The 25,699-nt window shown below is 39.0% G+C and overlaps 1 protein-coding gene across 1 annotated transcript in view; it reads left to right on the top strand.

The window, feature by feature from the left end:
• The first annotated feature begins 1,624 nt into the window (after positions 1-1,624).
• Positions 1,625-25,699, top strand: part of MGARP (mitochondria localized glutamic acid rich protein) — a 43,922-nt gene continuing 19,847 nt past the window's right edge. Inside the window, exons 1-4 of the mRNA XM_063458441.1 lie at positions 1,625-1,815; positions 10,782-10,885; positions 12,477-12,570; positions 16,818-17,036. Of these exons, the coding sequence (XP_063314511.1) occupies positions 1,734-1,815; positions 10,782-10,885; positions 12,477-12,570; positions 16,818-17,036 (499 nt within the window). The 5' untranslated portion in view covers positions 1,625-1,733. The remainder of the gene's footprint in view (positions 1,816-10,781; positions 10,886-12,476; positions 12,571-16,817; positions 17,037-25,699) is intronic.

The following is a 25,699-nucleotide window of genomic DNA, read 5'->3' as shown; positions in this document are numbered from 1 at the left end:
AAGTCACCCTCCTAAACCAAAAAGCTATGGAAATAGGGGACTGGCTAAACATATGTAAATTGTGATCATTGTGTGTATATGTGTTTTGTGTTATCTGTGTTATTTATTTTTATTTTATTTATAAAATATTTTACCAGTAAAGATACATTGAGATTTCTCTTGTTTTCAAGTATGTTCTGGGTCCACAAAACAATGCATTGATACAATAGGGTACAATAAAATACAAAAACAATATTAATACACAATATATACAAAATGTAACATAGAACAGGTAGGAAATATATAATCAACCATGACACGTGCATTCTGTTTTTTGATATGTAGAGAGGGATCTCTTAAAGGACTTTAGGCCTGGGAAAGATTTGAAAGTGTGCGGGAGGTTGTTCCGTAATTGTGGTGCTCTGTAGGAAAAGGAGGATCAGGTTGTGTGTGTATATGTGTTATGTATGTGTATATGTGTGTGTAAATGTTTGTATGTGTCATCTGTGTGTGTATGTGTATCAGTTTGTGTACATGTGAGCATCTGTGTGTCAGTGTATACCTGTGTGTTTCAGTGTGTATGTGCGAAGTAGTATACGTGCATACATCCAAGCACTCAAACACCAACTGTACATACAAACACTAAAAGCAAGTACACCACTGTTTTCAAACAACAGTACATACAAACATACAACTGCATTCAAATGCCAACACTACACACAAATACATATTTGCATTTAAATACACAAACCATGCTTAAATCTGTCACCAATTGTTTTCTTCTATTGCATTAAAAAGTTTTTATTGATATAAAAATGTAATTATCTTTATAGGCAAATACTATAGTCTTTACATGTGTTGAATTAGATTTAACACGTGAAAACCGTGTGCTCTGGCTGTCAGGACTTGTATGCAGTGTAAATATAAAAACATAATATATGTGTATAAATTATAATTATCAGAATGATATAGCTAAGTTGTAGTTTGCTGTAACATACACTGTGCACAGTGTTTCCTATACTGACACAGCACAGGGTGATAGATGACAGTGTAGATAGCCAGGCTCAGTGACCTTCCTGTGTCAGTGTAAATCACAATACACACAGCGCGTGCTCTCAGCCCCGCGCTTCATGTCTCCCTCCTACTGTGACCTTCACAGCCTGCACACCGGGAGCAGCCAGAGCAGAGACATAGAGTGCATGTCAGGGGCGGGGCCAGGAGCTACCACAATGTGACGGGGGGGAGGGGGGGGGGGGAGAGATTAAAGGAGATAATGGGGGGGGGGGGGGGATTAAAAAATATATATATATCGATATACAGTATGTATATATATATATATATATTACTTTTTACCTATAGCAGATTTAAATGGTTCATTGCTAAGGGCTGCCTAGTAATGAATAGGTAATGATCAGTCAGGGACATAAGGAGGACATGCTGCAGGTTGCTCTATAATAAACCCAGTGCTGTGATAATATCCATTATTATATTATATAAGCTGTACATTATATATATTATATGATATGACACACGATGTGCCTGCTATATACAGTATAATACAATGCTCAGTAACTCTTTACCTTGTTACCTAATATGGTATAATACAGCCCCCCCCCCCCCTATACAGTGGGAGGAGGAGGTCGAAGTGTAGTCCCATTTCTCCTGCTCACTAGTGACGTCAGAGCCTGTGCTGTCAGCCAGCTCGTGCTCTGCTCCGCTCTCCTCACACAGTCCGCACCGTGAGCTCGCACACCATGCACCTGTACCGGGCAGCCTGGCAGAGACTGGCACCCCTGGCCACCGGCAGCCGGGGCACCGCAGCTCTGCTCCGAAATGGTGAGCTATAACACCGGCACACCGTGTGACCGACCGACCGACTGACTGACTGACTGACTGACTGACTGCGGGAACTGACCATGACCATCACCACTGTGTGAGAGAGAGAGAGAGGTTATATAATGTGTGTGTGTATAGTGCGCATGTATATCAATATATAGTATGTGTATATCTGTATGCAAATATATTTATATATAGTGTGTGTGTGTGTATTTATATATATATATATATATATATATATATATATATATATATATAGTGTATATATTGTGTGTATATTTATATAATGTGTATATTTTATTATAGTGTGTATATTTATATATAGTGTGTGTGTATATTTTCATATATTGTCGGTTGGTAAGACAGTGGCTGTTGCTTTTTGTCGTTAAAGCTGCAGGTAATCCCAGTAATCAGGTTATAAAGTATTGGATATTTTGCTTTCTTTCTCTGGCCTGATGCCTGGGGATTATATAAAGTGCACGTTTCTCTTTATTTCCTGATGAAATAGGCGTGTGCTGCCCTGTGTTGCAATGTTATTATCCTCATTATAGTGACTGCTCAGGGCAACACATGGCTTTAGTGACCTTAATGTAACTGGCCTACATTGATAGCTGTACATACTGACACACTGATATATTATAATTAAATCCTGCAGTGCTATTAAATAGCTGGGGATGTCAGGACATACACAGTAAACCCCAGTGATTTCCTTTACAGATAAGACTTAATGCAGATTGCTGCCCTATCTGTAATGAGCACACACTGTGCATCCTGCATACATATTGACAGTTACTGTGATATTAGTGCTGTATAAACTGTCAGCTATACATTTATATGTCATCTATAATATACATGGGTTTAACTAACCTGAACTAACTGGGTCTGCTCCCAGGTATTGTATGAAAAGCACAGCTTGAAGGTCATATATATGTTTTTTTAAGGACTAACAGGGTTTATTGATTTACCAGCAATAATTAAATATTGCTACTGCCTTCTGTTGTTTCCCCCTTCTTAGAAATCTGATGTATTTCTGTGCTTTAGGGCAAATGGGTAGATATTATATAAGAAGTTTGGCAGCTTCCTTTATGTTGAGGATTGCTAAAGGCTTAGTGAGGGTTAGACCTTCAAATTATTAGGACAGGGATTTAAAATGTATCCTGACACAACACTAGAAATGTATATATTATTCATTCTACAGTGCATAAAACATTGATGCAGCATTGTATGTCTTCTAAATGTTTCCAGTGAGAGGATGAATCGGACTACTTTTACAGTTAATAAACTGGTTTTGTTTAAACTTTCTCAATTTGCCAGAATATGCCAGAAGGTTCTGCAGTTACCCTCCCCCAAGCATTAAACAGCATTTCTCTGTTGTAAACCACTAGAATAATGGATGTCCTGGATACTGTTTCCATTACCTGTGTGTTTGCCTCATTATCAGCACAAACGTCACTAAAGGGGATTTATGAGCAAGGAAAGTGCTATCTGAAGGTCACATGGTAGGAAATGGAGATCAGATACAGCCTGGGCTATGATGGCTGTTGTGACTTCTGGATTTAAAGAGTGGGCATGCATCTTTCCTTCAGTTTCTGGAGTTACAGCTGGATGTCTGCACACAATGTGGCAAGTTTCTGAAGGATAGATGCATTGTCTCTCTAGCGTGTATAAAATGGATAAAACCAGTAAACTTTATCTTTATTGGAATATTATTGAGATGTGGAAACATATATAACACAGTCCAGGCACACTGTAGCTATGGTAAAAAAAAAATAAAAAATGGTGAAAACATCTGACTCGTTTCGTCCAGAATAAACTGAGCTTACTCGTAAGTAAGAGAGATCCTAATAAAACTTTTCATAAATAACTATCAAAAAACATACCCACCCTAAAACACAGGTTGGCTGCACATAGGAAAAGTTAACCCTTACAACATAAAAATGTAAAATAATGAAGACCATCATACAAATTCACGAAATATATATTAAAACATATGCAAAATTAACTCCTGAGTAGTCATTTAGAATTGAATGTAGCAATATGAGGTACCACCTTAGATTATTTGTGTAAATCAGTCAACAAGCATTAGATTAGTAAGAAATGTACCGTATTTTTCCATGTATAAAACTAATGTTTTAAAAAATATATTTTTAACTAAAATTAGGGGTTGTCTTATACACGGATTGTCTCTGCACGGATTAAAAACAAAAAACAAAACACTTGTGCGTGGAGCCTGACAGCTTAATTAGATATGTGCTTGAGAAAGTGGCTAATAAGGTGTGTGCAAGAATCTGGGAGATCTTGCGCAACTGCATGCTTCCTAACATCACTCTGGGCCACGTCAAGACCTCCTGGCTCCAGACTACAGATAGGATGAGGCCTGCCCGGACATCCTCTGTAGGGTACCTCGGAAGTGGAAGAGCAGGCAAATGCCACGTTCAGCACAGAGTCTCACACCTGCTTCTATGTACCTGAACGAAAGGTCCACCGGGGTAATTCCCCACAGCATGGCTTCCGTGGGCAGAGGGCATTGTTGCCGCCAACAGGAGGGCGGCGGTCCAGAGAATCACTGACTTTGGGGAGCGGCCTACCCCAGTGTGAGGAGGACTGGGACCGGTGGGGCATCCTGATCAGCCAAACTAGATTTCAGTGCTATAGAGGTTTAAAATATGTATTTCTTAGTTTTGGGCTCAAAAAATAGGGGGCGTTGTATACACATAATACAGTAAGTATCTAGAAGATTGTAAATTCCAGTGGGAATAGATCTCTCAACTTCTAGTGGCGTTCTTCCTGACAGCAACAAGAGGCACTTTCTCCTCAAGAACAAAGTCAATAAAATGCTGCTCATTTGGCCAAACGTGTGTATCTCAAATCCGATGCTTCTCTGTGACAAGCTTTGGATTGGAGGAGATTGTGGAAGATGTCAGTAATTGCTTTTATTTTAAAAATAAAAGGGTGGTGGGTGGACAATGCTAGAAAAGAACTTGTAGTCCTGAAAAAACAAAAAAGTTAATTATGTGTACATACATCATTTGCAGAATGAAGGCCTTTTTTTCTAAACTTTGTTTTTGCTGTGCATAAGATAACAATGGAGCTTGTGATACCACAACAGCAAAAGCAGGCTCAATAATATCAGAGTATTACAGAAGCATGGCCTTAAAATAAAAGCACCTTTAAAAAAAAAAAAAAAAAAAAAAAAAAAAAAAGTAATAACAGGCTAATCAGAGGCAAATATGTATTAGATATGACCACTGGGCATATTGCTGGGACTAGACAAATTTAACCATTGTTTTAGCATGTAAATGCAAGTGAGTGAACCACTGGGACTAGGCTAAGTGTTATAATGTTGTGCCAGACAAAGTGAAACTAGGTAAGATTAGGTAGAAATGTAAAATAAAAATAAAAATGAAGAGTGCAGAGAAGGTGCAGTTCGCCATTTTAAGAGGGGCCTATATCTCGAATGGTTGGCGAAATGCTGGGTTCATCCGACTCCCATAAGTGGCAAAACCATGGCACTATCGGGGGAAGTCCTGCTTAGTACTGGCCGCATACTGATGTCGAAGGTGTATTCTCCTCTAGTCCCAAACCCAGCTTCACCATTCCTCAGGCTATGTGGATTTCGCTTTCCATGATCTTCCCCTCCTGGGGGTAGTTGACAGCTGTGGTGGTAGTTTGATGCCTACGACGGTGACTCTTCTGCACCCAAAATCGCGTTGTAAGACTTCTGCCGAGTCTCGGGTTATACTGACGGGAATGGTCGAGTAGATGGCTGCTTAGTGCTTGGACGGGACTTTCCCGCCTTCCGGGTCTCGTGTCTCTTGGCTCCTTCCTGAGACTCGTTCCGAGCTTCCCGCTCACGTCTGTGTAGTTGTGTCGAGAATCGCTGGAATATTTCTTCCAATCGTAGCAGGCACTGAGCAGTAGAGCTGTGGAGAGCTTTTTTGGAGAGGCTCAGCTCCTGTGTGCTCAGAGGGAGTGCATCCGCCATCTTGTGTTGCAGAGCGTCGTGCTTGCAACAACAAGGAGTGAGTGCTACTAAAACATCCAATGGGGATCCAATGGGGACCGGGATAACCCCCACTGGTCCGGAGGGAGGGGCGGGTTGAAGTGCATCTGGGCAGTCAGGTGAGTATAGGAGTAGGAAGAGCGGCAGCTCGTGCTGCACACGTCTGAAAGGCTCAAAGGTCAGACCCCGCCCCCGAACTTTGTATGTTTTATAACATTTTTGCTGAGAAAATGTGCATGTTGTCTCTGCAGACACAGGCTTAACTTGGATTCATTAAATTAATTTATCAATAATGTAAAGATTATATACAGCCTCATTCCACGTAGCTAATGTTTTTTTAAATCGAAAACTATCTTTGGATGGACTTGTCCTCCAAAAGCACTTTTGTTTTAAAAAAAAAAAAAACACTTTTGAAAATGTTTATTTTTTTTAAAAGAACTTTATTTAAACTAAATCTTCACAAAAAAAGCACCTATATAAAACGAATTTTTAAAAAACAAAACAAAAAAAACCACTTTATTAAAAGAAATATATATATATATATATATATCAGAAAATCCATTGATTTTTATCTACCCTGGCTAATTAAACTATATTTTCTACTAAGAAAGGGTGTAGACAGTGGGAAACTGCTACTTGTTTGTTGTCTGCAGGGCACTGGAGTACATTAATAGAGCTCTCGAGTTAATTTAATTCACACTTCATCACACAGCTTGCGGGAATGCTTTAACTAGATTCAGGTGCAGGCACACCATAGTGTGTGTTTAAGTTGATTAGATGTATAGTGACTTGGAATGACATGATAATGTTTAGGATGTCATCAGATGAATGGGCAGAAACTTAAAGAGGAGCATTTAAACCAAGATATGAATAAATAAAGTAGCCATTGCTTGCGTTGTTCAGAAGTCTGTTTATTAGTTCAGCAATACAAAACGAAAAAAAAAAACTCTCCAAGTCTAAAAAAGCAAACTGCCCATTAATGTAGACTGTTGTTGTTGCTATATATATTCTGCTAAAATACACACAGATTACATGTTCGAATGATATGTGAGGCCAGGTGTTTCTAGATCTTAAAATGGATGTAGAGCTACACTGAAAACTGTTGTCTGACATTGGCTGTAAGGCTATCCCAGACCCAAAAATAAAATTATTTCCAAGCCATAGCAGCTCTACTCTAGGTGTCTATATCCTACCATGACTCCCATTGTACATCAACAGATTTTAAACCTGTAAGACACCCACCCTGTAAGAACCACACCTGTAAGACTGTTCAAAATGTTTTTTATTTTTTTTGTTCCCCTCTTACCTTTTTACATAGAGCACTACTGCATGGCTTCTTGTCACTTAAAGGGACACTCCAGGCACCCAGACCACTTCTGCCCATTGGAGTGGTCTGGGTGCCATCTCCCACTACTCTTAACCCTGCAACTGTAATTATTGCAGTTTTTTATAAACTGCAATAATTACATTGCAGGGTTAACTCCACCTCTAGTGGCTGTCTACTAGACAGCCACTAGAGGGCACTTCCTGATTCATAGCAAAGATTTTCTTTGCTAGAGCGTCCCTGGACGTCCTCACGCTGTGTGAGGACCTCCAGCGTCGCTCAATTCCCCATAGGAAAGCATTGAAAATCTTTTTCAATGCTTTCCTATGGGGATACCTAATGCGCATTAGGTTTCCTCAGTCGGCGGGTGGGATCAGTCTCGCCCACCGGCTGACGTGATTACTGGGAGGAGCGACGCCGACCCGAAACCACCGCAGAGGGACATCGGCGGGGTCTCAGGTAAGTGACCTGAAGGGGTTTTCACCCCTTCAGCTACCTGGGATGGGAGGTGGGAGGGAGAGGGTACCTGCAGTGCCAGGAAAACAGATTGTTTTCCTGGCACTGGAGTTTTCCTTTAAATGTGTGATGCACCTAAATGAACTCCCTGAATCTGACTATGACGTGGATTTGCAATTCAAATTTTCTAAAAATAAAATAAAAATAATATTTTTTTTTAAATCGTCAAGAACCATAGAGGTACAAGCTTTTTGAGATTTTCTTTGATAATTTTTACATATATATAACACACATATATAACCAGAAATAGTAAATTTATTTTGAGAATTTTAGCTGGATACCACGTTTGCATAGTTTTTTGCAACTTACCCACATGAGCACTTGTTTTACAGTGTTACCTAGAATGTTAAGCTGATCCCAGTACTCTCAGCCAATTGTTGACTTGAATTGACTTGTAAATCCTAGATTGACTTTACAGCTGGACAGGAGGGGGCTATGAGTTCTGGGAAGAGCCTGATCTTCTTTCAAACTGCTCCCGAGTAATTTAGTGAAATATGTGGTATCAGGTTAGTTTATTTGCATCATAACCACCAAACTGATCTGTAGTAGTTTTGTTGCTTAGAGTTGCCCCGCATTTTAATGTTCTGGTCATAAGACGCAATTTCAGCTATGGAATTGAGTAATCATGAAATATACAAACATATTTTACTTTGAAAATGTAATTAAAGGCAAGATCCTCTTCTTTTCATTTTCCATTTCATCAATGCAATATTCTTGAAAAATAAACATAAATCAGTTAATTTAATAAATTCCCCAGAATGTCCTGCAAGATGGCCACCACAAATTGAAAATTATTGATTCCAAGATACTGGAGGCACCCACCCCCATTCAAAGAATGGATTGAGTTAGTTGACGAAATCCAATCACTCGAACAGATTATTTTTCAGAATAAGGGGAGAATCAGGGAACATAATACAAGATGGGAGGCATGGAATAAATTCAAAGAGAATAAATACCAGGACTGGTTATGTAGTAATTCTGAGTCTTAAAGTTGTAAATATTTAATACATTTTATTTGATTGAAATTAACAAATAATTGTAGCTGAGGGGCATAGAGTGTAGGTTTTACAGTTAGGATCAATAGGTCTTCTGTTGGTTTATGTGTGTCTTATTACATAATTACGTATACATGTGTATTTTGTTAAAGGATATATATTTCCTATTTTCTCTTAGTTAGTAGACATTGTTACGGTATTCTAACGTATTTGTATGTGGAAAATCTTTATTGAATAAAGAAACATTAAATAAAAAGGAACCCTCCAAGCACCATAACCACTACAGTGTGTGTTTAAGAACTGTTTAATCTTTTACCTATACTAAGCAGGCTCTCCTGAACTAAGCTATGAAATTCAAGGCTTAAAGCAACACTCAAAACCCCTTTTATGTGGGAAGAGTGTGTCATCTTTTTCATTTTGCAAAATGTGCTGATTTTAATAGAAACTGGCACTTTTATAAATTAACCTTGTTACACCCCTTGGCTTTCAAACTCTTACTTCCTGGTTGCTTAGCTCAGTGGAGGTAAACTCAAGAGGTCAAGAGGCAGGCAATTGCTCAGAGCATTTACCTTGCAAAGACTTCCCTGAAAAGGCACTGTTTACACTAAAAAGCCTGTAAGGACCGGCTATAGACACCTGAACCACTACACTAAGCTGTAGTGGTTCTGGTGAATATAGTGTCCCTTTAAGAATTTTATTTTTGTCACTTAAAATTAAGCTTTGTTATTTAAAAATAGCTGGCTCCTAACTTTTTTAAAGGATCACTGTAGGGTCAGGAACACAAACATGTATTCCTGACCCTATAGTGTTAAAACCACCATATAACCTCCCTTGGCCCCTCATGCCTCCATAAATATAGTAAAAATCTTACTGTATTCAAGCCAGAAGCTGTAACTCTGCATGCTGTTTGCCTAAAAAAAAAAAAAAAAACAAGCAGTCTGCTGACATCATCAGAAGTGGTGGGCTGATCCAATAACAATGCTTCCCCATAGGATTGGCTGAGACTGACAAAGAGGGAGATCAGGGACATAGCCAGCATGATTCAAACACAGCCCTGGCCAATCAGCATCTCCTCTTAGAGATGACTTGAATCAATGAATCTCTATGAGGAAAGTTCAGTGTCTGCATGCAGAGGGAGGAGACACTGATTGTTTGAATGTATTTTAAGCCGCCATGACCCAGAAAGTATCTCTCACAGCTATCTGAGGAGTGGCCAGTGAAGTTATCAGTAGGCTGTATTGTAAACACTGCATTTTCTCTGAAAAGACAGTGTTTACAGCAAAAAGCCTGATGGTAATGATTCTACTCACCAGAACAAATTCGATAAGCTGTAGTTGTTCTGGTGACTATAGTGTCCTTTTAGGTGGCTCATCGATTCCAAGCAAATTTGTCAAGCCCTGTACTAAACAGTGATTGTTTAAAATTGTATTTTATTTTTCTGTATTTGGTTAGTGGAGTGTCCCTTTAAATCATTGGCAAAAAAGCATTAAGCTGAACCTCTCAAAAAATGCTTGGGAGAGCGAATGGAAGATCCTAAGCAGGAATTGATCTTTTAATATATCTCCCTGCTTCCCATTGTTATACATGGATCCTGTTTTGTTAATAATTGGGATGTGCAGTTGCCTTTGTAATTCTGAATGTCAGAAAGTATTTATCATGCTATTATTTGTGTATAGAGGATTTCAACAGCTTGATTTTAAAGAAAAATGAAGAGATCACATGTGTTCTCCCACACTCACAATGTGTAAAAATTGTATGCCCAACACATATTTAGACTATTTATTTAAAAAAATAATTCAGATTGTTTTAACAGAAATGAACGGTTAACCCATTTTCGTGTCCATAACCTTCCATATAATTCTCCAAATGGCTATATAAAACCAAAAGTGACTACATAAGTCATGCAGAACACTTCACTTTTTTTATTTTCTATTTTTTTTAATTTTTTTATTAATGTATAAAATTTTGTGTTCACATTGCTGAAAATTTAAATAAGAAAAATTAGGTCTCACACATTGAACAGCATAATGATGATGCAGACTTCTGAAATATAGGGATAAAAAAAATAAATGGTCTGGAATGTCAGAAGATTAATTGACTGTTCTGTTTGTCCATTTGCTCCCCATAGTTCGCACCCGCAAAATGTCATCTGCTAGTGTTCCTGGCTCGTCTGGAGTTGCCCTGCCTTACTACTTGTTTGTTGGTGTCACTTTTACTGGAGGTCTTTTTTACGTAAGTTTTTTTTTCTACTTAAATTAAGCCAGGGCTTGACATATTTGCTCTGAATCTTGGAGCCAGTAAAAATTTTTTTTTTTTTTTTTTTTTTAAACGTACAAATCTTTATTTTCAACGTCAAAAATACAATTATTAAAGAGACACTATAGTCACCAGGAACACTACAGCTGCAGGCTTTTCAAAGTAAGCACGGACTTTTCAGAGAAAAAGCAGTGTTTACAATGCTGCCCAGTGATATCTCTAGTGGCAGTCACTCAGACAGCCACTATAGTGCTTCCTATCTCGGTGCTGCACAGTATGCAGCACCTACATTGAGCGCCTCCACGTTCTGCATGGAGGCGCTGAACATTCCCTATAGAGATGCATTGATTCAATGTATCTCTGAGCTGATGCTGATTGGCGTAGCATTTTGCAGCTCATGCGCAATAGTTTCTCAGTGATTTCCTATGTGAAAGCATTGGATTAGCAGAGATCATCAAGCGTGATTATCTCCGCCATAGAGGTGGGCCAGTACGACATGGAAAGAAAAGTAAAACACCATTCCCCCGTGATTGGTGGGGGAGCTGGTCACCTAAACACCATTCCCACGTGATCGGAGGGGGAGCTGGTCACCTAAACAACATTCCCACATGATCGGAGAGGGAGCTTGTTACTTAAATACACACTAACACACACACCAAGACAGAAACACACAACACACATACACTGACAGATACTTTCACAGATACACACATACATACAAACACAGTATTATTTGTTTTGATGCAATTCTATTCCACCCAGCTTCTCTGCCTTTGGGAGAGCTGGAGTGGATCGTTTTTTCCTGGGGTCCAGTGGGCGGTCGGCTGATTCTGAATGTATTCATATACCCACAGTCTCATGGTTTATTATATATCCAGAATCCGTCAATGGCATTATTTTCCATAATACACACTAATAAGTATTTTAAGAGCAGCTGGGAAGACAGAATTACATTGTTTCTGTCTTCTTGTCTAATTTCTGGACAAATGTGGACCTGGAAAGGGTTGAATTACAATGGTAGTGTATGGACAAAATAAACAAAACTATCAGTTGGGTTGGGTGGGGAGATCAAGCTTAGCTTGTAGGCAGTTAGCAAATTAAACTTTTCATTCCAGATTTGATTAGAGGGCAACGCAACAAACAATAGAAACTTTTGACTTCATGTCCACAATAATGGACAGGTCTTGAAAACATTTTTAAAAAGTATTTTAACATAAGTGGATCAGATGTGAATACAGTTTTTTGTTTTTATTTTAGACTTTTCTAGGCATTTTGGGATATAGATGATTATGAGATATACTAGGGCCCACCCTAATGTAAAGGTCAATTGTCCTCTGTTGTTTTTTTTTACATAATTTTGGATTGCTCGTTATTTAATAGAAAATAAGGATTATATAAATTATTTGTACCTGGAATATTCAATTTATGACAAGAGCATATATTTTGGTGTGTTGTCTTTTTAGTAACATTTAGTGGGCCTTTTAAGTATTGGGTTTGCATAAAAATGAATATTATATTAAGATCTAAGCCTGTTGGATTTACTTTTGCTGCTGATTCCTATTTGTAGGTTTATAGAACCCTAAACAGAGACCGTGCTCGTTTCCAGGATCGCCATGACTACTTTGGCCGGTCCAAAGAAGAACCTGAGCTGAGTGCAAAAGGTAAAAATACAGCAATTGTGTCAGCTTACACACAAGTATCCAAATAATGCACACATGCACTCCTGGTACATTTCTCCTCATGACTTTGCTCAGGAACATTGCACATTACAACAGCTTTGAATGCTTATGTCACCAAGACCACTTGTTTCATAAAACCATATTGACAAGCTTTGTGGAACACTGCAAATGATAAATATTTATATTTGTTTCCATTATTTAAAGAGGAGCTTAATTTATATATAAATAATTTATAAACCAAACAAGAACAGCAGCACTTTGTTTACTTTACCAGATGCAGAAAAACAGGCTTAAATCAGTATAGTCATGCAATCCTGAATGTGAGACCGAAACGCTGCATTTAAGAGAAACATGTGGCTGTGCATGTGTGTGTGAGCACGTTTTTGTGCATATATATAATTGTAGAAACAAATATATTTTTTATTTGAACTGCCAGCAACAGTAATTGGCATGATGGCAGCTCCCAAAACATATGCAGCTGCCTGATGACATCTAAGCTGTGTTAGGTAGGCTCGTATTATCTTTTAGTTGCTATACTATTATCAGTTTAATGTGCTTTTAAAGCTTTTTGAAATATTAAACAGTAGTTTGACGACGCTTTTTCATATTTATTATTTTTGTCTCTTCAGGTGGCAAGAGTAAGTATCTTTGTCCCTTATTAACGTAATCTATGTAATCTTTATGTCTGTGTTATTTTATTGCACAATACATATACTGAATGGGCTATGATTTATATAGTAAACCATCTTCCATCCCCCAAAAAAGTACATTCAAAGTGACACTGTTTGTAAATCAAACCATATACCATTACAGCTGTGTACTCATATATTTGTACCAAAACAAGTGAAAATGTTGTGTAATTCTAGTGTTATCTAGACTGTATTTGGCGTTTCCCTTATCAATTAGAGCCTATTCAGTATATAAATAACCACCTGTGTTCTGAACAACTTACGGTTTGTAAATTCAGCTTCTGTGTTCTGCTGGGGTAAACACATTTTGCAGACATGTTTGACAGATAAAAAAAAAAAAAAAAAGAATCTCCTTCTATAGAATTTAGAAGCAACCCTCCATATCTGGTTTGTATTATAATATAATTTACTAACACTTAATAAATACTATTAGACAGATTCTGTGTCACCAATAATTGCATATCATATAAAAATCCAGTTCAATCTGTAAGTTGTTCACAGCAGTCAACGTCCTACGTGTTTTGTGTAATGTGACTGTGTATGAATGTGTCTTGTGTTTCTATTCTGGTATGCTCTCACAAAAGATTAATCATTTAGGGCTCACACATTCTTTTTTTTCTCTAATTGTCACTTTACTTCTTATAATTTTCAGAATAAGGTCCAAGGAAATATCTTCCAAAACTTCAAGCTATACGAGCAAAAACGGACAGTCCATCTTGCCGTGCAGCCTAACTAGATGATTTTTTGCCTAGCATTCTACCTTAAAACTACTATTGATTATTCATCTTTTTTGTTCAACCTGTTTAAGGCCCTTGTGTAAATTGGGGTATGAGCCATCAATAAATGTGGCTTTTAAAGCCATATTGTAACCTTTTCAAAGAAATAGAAATAAATACTGGATGATTGCTTATGCCTATACAATAAAAGACCACTATGAATGTTGAGTTTTGGTTGTCTGTCCTTCGTTATTTCAACTTAGATTTAATTTCTCTTGGTTTTGAGTATTTTCTTCTAGAGGTGGCTTTTTTTTTTTTACTATCTTTTGAGCTAATAACTTTTAAAATATAACTGTGTGGATTTTGGATGTGATTATGTAACTAACAAATTGTATCTGGCTTGCTTTTATTAGTGCGCAAGGCTTAACTTGCAATAGTTTTGCTATCCATGTGTAATGTAGTCTGGTCACTGAAGCTGCATCCGATATTGTCCAGATCCCTTTGGGATTTGCAGGCTCAGAGCTCTTATATTTCACTAATCAGAGGACAGATTTTAAGGGTATCCTGGCTTGAGTAGATGTGCGAATCTAGATTAATAGGTCTTATTTATTATGCACAAGGTGGGGCTAATTGACATACATGTACAGTGGGAATAGATAGCCTTGTCCATCCCTGTATAATCTATCATCATTGATACAGCATATTGTAGTAGTTCCGGGGACAGTAAGCTTTGGTTGCCTTTTTTTGGTTACCATATTTAGCTCCTCTAATGCTGTTGAGATAATGAAGAATTTTCATTCCATTATTCATCCAACTTTGTTAGGCAATGCTAGGCAATGAATGGTAAGCCTCTGCAGTCCTCATACCTACATTTTCTTTCACTCCATTTTCTGAATTGAGAGCATCGGCTGGCGCTCTTAAGCTATCAGCGGCTTCACGGTTCAAGGTTTCCTGATTGAAGCCTCAAAAAAAAAAAAAAAAAAAAAAGTAAGTTGTTAGGCAGAGCATTCAGGTGGCGGCTGCCAACGTTTGGGGGTTTAAGATAGACTGTGTCCAGGACCTCCTCACGCCATAAATTAATTGCTATAAAGTTCTTATGGTACCTAGAGTGCTTCTTTAATGAAGCAGCTTGGTATGTAGATTTTGCCTTGGCAGTCTCTCTGCATACATCGCTTCCATTTATGCGTTAAAGGATGTCGCCAAGCACCATGACGACTTCATTCTTGGTCCTGATGCTTGGTGTTTGTATGTGCAGCGTATGTGAAATGCTGCACATAACTAGTTTATGGGATGGAAATGTATGGCCATAAGCCTCGCTCCTCTTATCAAATGCAGCTATTAATGGGGTATTTGCAAGAAACTAACCAGACACGTGGTCATGGGGACAAAGTGAGATGTTTCTGATTGGAAATCTGGGAAGAAAGCAAAACAACGTTAGTTTTACCGTGCTCAGACATGATGGCTTTAAACCTAGATTTAATATATATACAATGTCCATATGAATATCTACAATAAAATAGCCCTGCTTTAGGTATAGCAATGAGAGTAGTATGTTTCCCAATCTAATTATACTAGGCATGTGATTTAAATGTTTATAAAATGAATGGATGCAAGGCAGCAAATAGCACTGCTCACTTGGCTTTCTTAGATTTTGTGTCAATTGGTTCAATAATCTTCTCTAAGTGCATGAATAACACAAATATCGTGATCACCTTAATGGCATGCTACTAACTGTACAATTACTAATTGTCATTACTAGGGGGCTTTACCCTTATTGTGGGTGTGCATTGAGGAAATACACAGGTGTGAAGGGTAAAAACCAGAATACTGTTCCCTTTTTGCCCCTTTGTTGCTTTTATGTTCATCCCTCATGTCTTTAGTCTTTGCCATTCACCCTTTTGCTGTTCGTTGCAAGCATACAAATGCACTCATGCAAAAACGGTAGCACATAGGTAATAACCATCACATTTTGTAATAATATAACAGGTTTGCTGTGGTCAGGATCTCCTTTATTAACGGCCTTATACAGCATGGACTTCATTTAACAAACACCAGGGCTGATGCATGGCAGTCAGAAGTTCTGCTTCAGTATCCTATTTAGCAAATTGCATGAGAGCAGTCCATGTGCACATAGAGAAGCCACCTTGGGTCAGTCGTGTTACTGTTTAACTAGTGTTATAGTACTGTCCTTAAATTATGGGGTTGTGTTTTTATGGTGTGCAGCAGCGGCCCTGTTTTAAAACTTTAGAAAACTGGACGTGAATTCAGAACCTTCCTGTAACAGATTCCTGCCAACAGGTAAAAATTTGGGGATTAACCAGGCATGAACTATCAGTCTTGCAGTAAGAACACTATAAATAAGCATATAAATAGTTTTCCCCAGCTTCAAATCTGCATAAAAATGTCTATTTATTGAAGCTTAGTTTTAGGGGGAAAAAGTACATGCTTGTGGTCTACACTGGGTGGAAGGACAAATTTAGAACCCTGCCGGTGCGTTAACACCTTCACTGGCAATGGCTTTTAGTCTAAATAGGCAACTGTATTCCACAACGACCTTCTTGTTTAACAGGGTGAACTACTGTAAAGTTCTATAGTATATAACAGTTTGAATTGAAATACACAACCCTACAAGTACGATTTTCATTCATATAAAGCAGAGTTAAAACCCTGACCTATCATACAACATTTACTCAGGTTATATGGAATGGGCTCACCATTTTGCATTTGTGCTTTTATGCACCTGCAGGAAATGTGCAGATTTGATGGTGTAATGACTGGTTTTCTTTGTCAGCACTGCCTCAATGTTATTCAAATCATTTAAAAGGTTTGGAGGCTGAACCCAATGATGTGTCTGAGGCCATTGAGGAGGCTGCTGAATCTGTAACAGTGGAAGCTGTTGCAGTGACTGTAGAAGATGTTACTGAAGAAGAGTCTATCCAAACTGCATCTTTGGAAGAGGAGCTACCTCTGATAGAAGAGCAGGAAACAGCATCTCCTGCAGTGGAGGAGATAACTGCAAGTTCTGAGGTCACCCCAACGCCAGGTTAAGAGAATTACCTTCAGTAGTCTAGCTCTAGTTTCAACCAAATCTGTTAGTAAACTGCAGGTGTAATCTTGCCTAATGCTGAAGAAATGTAAGCACTGAAATTGCTAAAGTAGAATACATGTTTAATGGTTACAGCCTGTTAGTGTACCCAAATGTTGGTGTGTTGGACATTTTTATCAACTGTAACCTACTGATAGGGATTTTATCTAATTTGGCAAGTCAGTAGATACAATTACATTTCAACCCTAAGTTTTTATTCATGCAGAATGTTTATATACAGCGAGGGGGGAAAGTATTTGATCCCCTGTGGATTTTGAACATTTGTCCACTGACAAAGAAATGATCGGTCTATAATTTCAATTGATTTATAACTTTTTTAACATGCGTTTTTCTGGATTTTTGTTGTTGTTATTCTGTCTCTCACTGTTAAAATAAACCTACCATTAAAATTATAGACTGATCATTTATTTGTCAGTGGGCAAACTGATAGCCTGATACAAAACATGATAGTATCAGATAGCTTATCTGATAGTTTGTGTTAGATTTAATGTGATCTCCACAGAATACAAGTTTCTAAGTTAAAGTAACATTCAAATGGAAAAATATTGTGTGTGTATGTATGTATGTATGTATGTATGTGTATGTGTATATATATATATATATATATATATATATATATTACATTTAGTAGACATACCCCCAAATGAAAATGTGTGAATTTATTGGTGCATTTTTCATTACGGGTATTTATAAAACCGCTTGTAATAACTGCAGATTTGCTGTCTGCGACCTTTGCAAGCCCCTTCCTGTTTCCCAGCACATGAAAATGGCCAGTCAGAGGCTTCTGATAATTCTAAAAGTGCAGATTTCAAATCAAAATCAGCATTTTTATAAACTGCAATTAAGAGGAAATGCTCCTCATACATAAAAAACTTCAGCAACCTGCAGGGCGTGCCCCTTTAAAGGAACGTTATAGTGTCAGGAACACAAATGTACTCCTGACACTATAGTGATAAACCCACTACTGAGGTCACTGGCTCCCTTCTCAGAACATTGTGAAAGTGTTTAAACTCACCTTTTTTCACACACGGCGAGACCCCCTCGCTCCGCCTCCCTGGCTAAGATCATCAGTCAATCCAATGTTTTCTTTCAGGAATCTATGCATCTCTCTGAGGACGGTTCTGCATGGAGGCACTGAACACTGATACAGGAAGCACCTCTAGTGGCCATCTTAGTGACTGCCACTAGAGGTGTTACTAGGCAGTAATATAAACACTGCCTTTCCTCTTCAATATAAAAACTGCTAGAGGCCTGCACAATACTCATGGACCACAAGGAAGTGTAATGTCCTCCCTCCATGGCCATAGGTAAGAAGTGGAAATCAGGAATAAAACTAAATTGTAAAAAAATTTGTTTTGTTTTTTGCCCACAAAACATTTCTAACTTACCCAACAAATTTACACACACTGTATCCACTACAAACACACATCACACACTCTGCATGTACTACACACTTGAGAGCATCTACAACACACACTCTGCATCCACTACACACACTGCTTCCTTGTAGGCTGATTCTGGGGCAAGCCCCAGGGCACAAGACATTGAACAGTTTAAGAGGTCCCAAAATTTCTGACGGAAGCCCTTCCTGCGAGTTCACTGCTTGTAGACCTCTGAATGTGTTCTGTTGTATCTGGCTCCAAGACATTAGTGTTATGGTACTTTTTCAGTAAACCAAAAATGTTTAAATGTCTATATGTTCCTGTCCAAATTAAAGAGAATTGAATTGCGTATATACGCTGAAGTAATTCAGTCTGACACACAGAGTTCAGGTTAAAATAACTTCGAGGAAATTTATTGGCAAGTGAAGCAAGAGCGGGCTCGCAGGCCCTTTTAAGAGGCATTTTGCGTCATCATTGATTATCAAGATATCAGTGAATAAACATCATTAATTGGATTAATTGTTAAGTGTCTGGATTAGTGTCCACCTATCAGTATAATTAATTGGCTCAAAAACTAAGTGGTTAGCTTCGTGTCCACCCACCGAGAGGTGGTATTGTTTTGGACACGGGTGGGGACAAGGGGCTCAAGCGCCATCTCCCTTAGCATGAGGTTTACTCGGTGGAAAGGGGGGCTTGAGCGTCATTTTACACGGTCAGTGATGTCAGGTCTTGTGGTCAGGTGCAAGGTCTCTTATGAATAGAACATTTCATTACTACAGTGTTCTCATGGCCTTGTCTTTATACTATGTTGCGAGTTAGGGGAAATTCAGCAGTTCCTGGGTAGTCATGTCTTTATGGAAAATACAGTCTTTGTCTATTGTGTTAGTTGTGCTGGGAAATTCTGTCATGTAATGTAGTTTTGAAATGGAGAAGTCAGGTTATGAGGACAAAATGGAGGATTTGTCACAGTATCAGGTTAAAACGGAGTTAGTGCAATAATTCAATACAAGTTCAATAAAGATTTTTAATAATTCTACATCATTCGCAACAGATCTTTTAACTTACAAAGTTAAAACACACATAAATATACTATCAGTCTAATTCACTAAATTGAGAATTCAAGTAATTATTACATTTAAGGTCAAAATAGTTGAACTGGTAAAATTATCTTACTCGGCTATGCATCAAACTCTGCTACTTTGGCCTTAAATTCAAAATACACTTTGATTGAATAACCCTGTTAGTTACACATATCATGGGAGACCCATAAAACACAATGATTATGGAATAATGAGTACAATTGATGGAAGGTAACTTGATTCTAATATTTTCAAGGATTTCAGGCAGTTGACTTCATTCTGAGTGTTAATAACTAATGATGTAAAGGAATGGTTATTTTCCACACATCCAACAGTGCCCTTTACTCCCCTGCAGGACAGGTAGCCCTGAAAAGGTTAAAAAAAAATGCAGAGTCTCCTCACTTCCTAGCCCTCTAAATGGCAACTCCACCCTGAGCTCCCCAATAAACGACAAGCTAATAGAAGGCTGTATTTTGATCCATAGTAGAAAGGGAGGGCAATCCTAACTGCTGCCTGGACTATGGAAAATGAACATTTTGGTAAGTAAAGTTGAGTTTTTTTTCCATATGTCTAAGCTGCAGTCATCACAAATGGGATGCAACACAGCTAAAACATAGATTGGGAAGATCATTTCACCTAGCGAACCCACAATACAGGACCCCATGGATTCTGACTCCTGTATCCCAAATATACCAGCCCAACCTGATGGGACTGCTAACTGAATTAATTCTGGAACCACACCGGTAAACTATAAGTATAATAACTATAAGTTTAATATAAAGGAAAACACCAAAGCACACCAAAAATCATTGCACTAAAAAGGCTTTAATTCATATAATCATCAAAAATACATTTGAAATAAAGTGCAAGCATGCAGAATGTAAACCATATAAATAATCACATAAAACTTAACATAAAGTGCTCATCCGGTATATTAAGCCAGAGCTGGAGACTACAAAATACTTTATACTAAGGTTTAGGCGTTATTATATGGTTTTACATTTTGCATGCTTGCACTTTATTTCAAATGTATTTTTTTACATGAATAAAAGCCTTTTTTTGTGCGACACTTTTTGGTGTGCTTTATTTGTGGACCTGAGGGAGTACTTTTTTTTTAATTTTTTTATTAAGAATCCTTTACTTAAAAACTGCATGATTCACTAATTAGCCAGTATTAGCTGAGCACTTGCTATATTATTTGTATAAACTATAAGTTAATACCTTTTTATATGTATCTGTGGGGTGAGAAGTCCCAGAGTTTGTAAGGAGCTTTTTCAGAACTCAAAATCCAAATGTGACGTACAACATATGAATGTAAATATACATATTTGTGAAAATAAACACACATACAGTACATACATAGCCTTAAAATATATTAAAGGGTTAATCCAACCACCATGACCACTTTGTGATTTGAAGTGGTCATGGTCTTAGGAGTCCATATGTCCAGTGTTCTACCTGAAACACTGCACATATTTAGATATTTGTAATTGTGTGCTGGGAGCTCGTTGACACCCCAGCACGTGTGACACGGGAAGCCCAGAAACCCGTTCTAGGCTGCCAATGTCAATTCTATGCATATTTTGCATCTGTCGTCAGCATGCACAGCACGCTGACAACAGATGTAGAAATCTTCTCCCTTTTAAGGGGAAGATAACTTCCTCAAACCTCGCTCTATTACACTCCAGTATTTTTATTTAATTTTTTTTTAAACCCTCCTTCGCTCCATCCTCTTCTTTCACTGGTCCGAAATGCACACATGTACGGTGCTGAATCACTCGCCACCTCCTCAGACATCGGCGATGGGGGAAACCTAATATGCATGCGTGTTGAGTGCTGCACACGCATTAGGCCTTTTTAATAGGAAAGCAATGCTTTCTATTGGGATTTTCAAGACCATGGATGTCCTCACTTTGTTAAATTCTGTGAAAGGCCAGGAAGTGCCTCTAGTGCAGTCTGGAAAACTGCCACTAGAAGCAGTCATAACCCTGCAATGTAAACATTTCTCTGAAACTGCATTGTTTTCACTTGCAGGGTTAAAGGACCACTATAGTGCCAGGAAAACATACTCGTTTTCCTGGCACTATAGTGCCCTGAGGGTGCCCCCACCCTCAGGGTCCCCCTCCCGCCGGGCTCTAGGGGTTTGGAAGGGGTTAAACTACCTCTTTCTCCAGCGCACGCGCATTCAGCCAGTCTCATAGAAAGCATTCACAATGCTTTCCTACGGACGCTGGCGTCTTCTCGCTGTGAAAATCACAGTGAGAAACGCGGAAGCACCTCTAGCGGCTGTCAATGAGACAGCCACTAGAGGCTGGATTAACCCTATTATAAACATAGCAGTTTCTCTGAAACTGCTATGGTTATAGAAAAAAGGGTTAAACCTGGCACCCAGACCACTTCAATAAGATGAAGTGGTCTGAGTGGTAATTTTTTAATATGCTCACCAGCAGTAGATTTATAAATATTTCCACATTTTTTTATTTTTTTTCTGAACTAGCCTGCAGTCTTTAGATCACTTTAGATCAATACGATCAACATAATGATTACATTTACCCGCCACTTTTCATAACATTTTGATAAATATCCCCAGGTATGGTGAAACTTACAGACTTTTGGGATTCACTTTTGAAGTGCTGTCCATTGTGTGTATATTCTTTGTATTGGAAAGAACTCAGGTGGCAATAGAGCCAGTGTGGCTAGGTCAGGGGCCGGCCAGGCACAGTAGCCCTTTAACAGGTCAGAAGACGAGGTGGGGAAAGTAGACTGAGAGGGTGAGACTCCCATCGGCCTTACCCTGCAGCTAGATCCTAGGGAATTAACCCTCCTGGACCCAAAAGGTATGGAAACAGGAAGGTGGCTAAAACAATCTGTAAATTATCTTGTATACTGGGATGAAAGCACATATACACACACAGTCCTGCATTCAAACACCAACACTACTCAGATGCACACATGCATTAAAATGCCAACACAAGAATTTATTCAAACACACCACTGCATTAAAATGGGAACAGTACGTACACACCACTGCATTTAACTCCTTAGTGACCAGACCTTTTTCAATTAAATATTACCATTAAGGACAATGGCTGTTTTTACATTTCTGCTGTTTGTTGTAATTTTCCTCTTACTCATTTACTGTACCCACACATATTGTATACCGTTTTTCTCGCCATTTAATGGTATTTCTAAATATACCATTATTTTCATCATATCATATAATTTATTATACAATAAATTATAAAATATGATTAACATTTTAAACACACTTTTCCGAACTTTGACCTGCGAAATCTGTTACGCATCTACAACTCCCAAAAAACACCCATGCTAAAAAGTTTCTACATTTTGTCCTGAATTTAGAAATACTTAATGTTAACATGTTCTTAGCTTTTTTTGGAAAGTTATTGGACTATAAGTACAAGTAGCACTTTGCTATTTCCAAACCATTTTTTTTTTTTCTTCAAAATGAACTGTTAAAGTTACATTGTAACACTGATATCTGTCAGGAATCCCTGACTAACCCTTCACATGTGTATATTTTTTTTCAAAGAAGACAACCTAAGGTATTGGGTTATTTTGACTCTTTTCATGCAACCATTTTTTTTTTTTTTTTTAAATTTGACAATTTTTATTGGTATTTTATGTCGTAACGACGACATAGATTATGAACGGGGGAGAGGGTACAGAAGAAAAAGGTGGGGGGGAAGGGGGTAGCAGAATATATTTTGCGATGGGCATAGAATTTGTACAACAATTGTTCTTACAGTGCCGAACAGCCAGTAATGATCAGATGAATAATGATAGACAATGTGCATATTTATACATAATATCCATATTTCCCTTCAACCGGGATTAACTCAATTGACCCGATCTCCATGTGTCCCAAATCTCCCATGCCTTTACAGAGGTCTGAGATGGAGGCCACAACTTAGTGTATGCTCCCTCGTATGCTCTTTGCTCTATCAGGGCAGCTAAAGTTTTGGAGAAGGACGGGCATACATTAGATTTCCATGTTCTTGCGATCTCCTTGTGAGCGGAGATGAGAATATGATACATGAGTTTTCTCATTGCTCTTGGAGTTCCGGGTGGGAGGAGTAGTGTGATACACACCTGGGGCGTGAATGGTATAAAGGTGCCTGTCAGGCTGCGCAGGAATGAGTGAACCTCCGTCCAGAACGGTTTAAGGGTTGGACAGTGCCACCATATATGGAGGACATCGCCTCTCATTATCCCACATCTCCAACAGATGGGGGAGCTGTTAGGGTAGAATTTATGGAGACGTGTGGGTACCATGTACCATCTATACACAGTCTTACGTTGTTGTTCCACTAGGGAGGTGGATGTAAGTAGCTGATTCATGTCTTGGAATAAGGTATTCCATTGTGTGGGGGAGATAGACTCTCCCAGGTCTACATTCCATTGTCGCGCTATGGTAGTAGTAGGAAATGACATAGTATCAGCTATGAGTCGGTAACACATGGAGGTCGGTTTACATGTGAGTGGCAAAGACCCATTTATACATATTTGTTCCCACAGCGTGGGTTGTCCCATTTCCGTTAGCAGTTTCTCACCAGTGTTCCCTGGTTTGTGGAGGAATGAACTCAACTGTATGTATGAGAATTGCGAGGTTAGAGGGAGTTTATTTGTGTCTCTCAACGTGGAGAATGCTTTTAGTGCCCCATGTTGGAGGATATGATACAGGTGCGTTAGCTTGTTTTCTAACCAAGGGTTGGCATGAAAGGTAGGTATGCAATACGGGAGAGCAGCCACTGGCATTGCTAAGGAGAGTTTAGTGGGAGAGCTAAGTGTTGCTCTATGTCTATCCCATATTTGTAGCTTTAAGTCGATTAAGTCAGATGGGAGTGGCAAGGTCGGGCGATAGGCTTTCGGAAGCCACATAATGTTGGGTAGCGAGAAAGGCTTCAGCAAGTGTTTTTCTATCTCCCATTGAGGGGGTGTCTTGTCCGTGTGGTGGGGGAGCAATGAGGACAATATGGATGCGTGATAGTAGGCCTGCACATCAGGTAGTCCTAGCCCTCCTAACTTTTTAGGAGCTTGTAAGAGTTTCCTGATCACTCTTGGTCTAGAACCCGCCCAGATAAAGCTATCCGCATCTTTTTGAACCTGTTTAAAAAAGGAGCGCGGGACGGGTATCGGGAGAGTTCTAAAAATATACTGTAATTTGGGAAGGATAGACATCTTCAGTGCCATAATCCTTTCCGTCCACGTTAAATAGAGGGGGGACCATCGTTTAAGTTGTAAGATACATTCCCTCCAAATTCTAACATGATTGCCCGTATAAAGCTCCGTTTGTTTCTTAGAAAATAGAAGCCCAAGGTAAGTAATGTCATGTTTTCGCCATTCAAAGGGGTACATTCCTTTTAGGCCTAGCAGTTCGCTAACCGGTACACCAATACTAAGTGCTTGGGTTTTGGAGGTATTAAGGGAATAGTAAGATTGTGCCCCATAGTCCTGTATAAGGGACATGATATGAGGTAGGGATACAGATGGCCTAGTTATGTAGAGAAGGATGTCATCCGCGAAAGCACTTATTTTAACTTCTCTAGATCCGATTTGGATACCTGTAATATTGGGATGAGATCTTATTGCAACCAAGAGCGGCTCCAGGGCCAACACATATAGCAAAGGAGAAAGTGGGCATCCCTGCCTGGTCCCATTAGACAGCTCAAAAGGGTCCGAAAGGAACCCGGCTTGTAGAACTCTGGCTTTGGGAGCTGAATATAGTGCAAAAATTTGGGTGATGGTCTGTTGGGGGAAACCAAATTTCGCTAGAACTTGTCTCAAGAAGGCCCAGCCGAGGCGGTCAAACGCCTTTTCCGCATCTAAGGCTAATAGCAGACCCCCCCGGCTAGGCCTCCGGAGCTGCTCCAGTGTATGCATCAATTTGTACGTATTGTCCGAGCCTTGTCTCCCTTTGACGAACCCTGTCTGGTCATCGCAGATCAGTCCTGGCAGTAAGCCGCTCAATCTGTTTGCGATTATTTTAGCATAGATTTTGGCGTCCGTATTAAGGAGGGAGATCGGACGGAAATTCTTGCATTCATCTGCGGGTTTACCGGGTTTGGGAATGGTGATAATTGTGGCCAGCAGCATCTCCGGGGGCAGGGAACCGGAC

Source organism: Pelobates fuscus, chromosome 6 (assembly GCF_036172605.1).
Source record: "Pelobates fuscus isolate aPelFus1 chromosome 6, aPelFus1.pri, whole genome shotgun sequence".
Classification (NCBI taxonomy): domain Eukaryota; kingdom Metazoa; phylum Chordata; class Amphibia; order Anura; family Pelobatidae; genus Pelobates; species Pelobates fuscus.
Note: the sequence above shows the minus strand (reverse complement) of the source record. Positions and strands in the feature narration are given on the sequence as shown.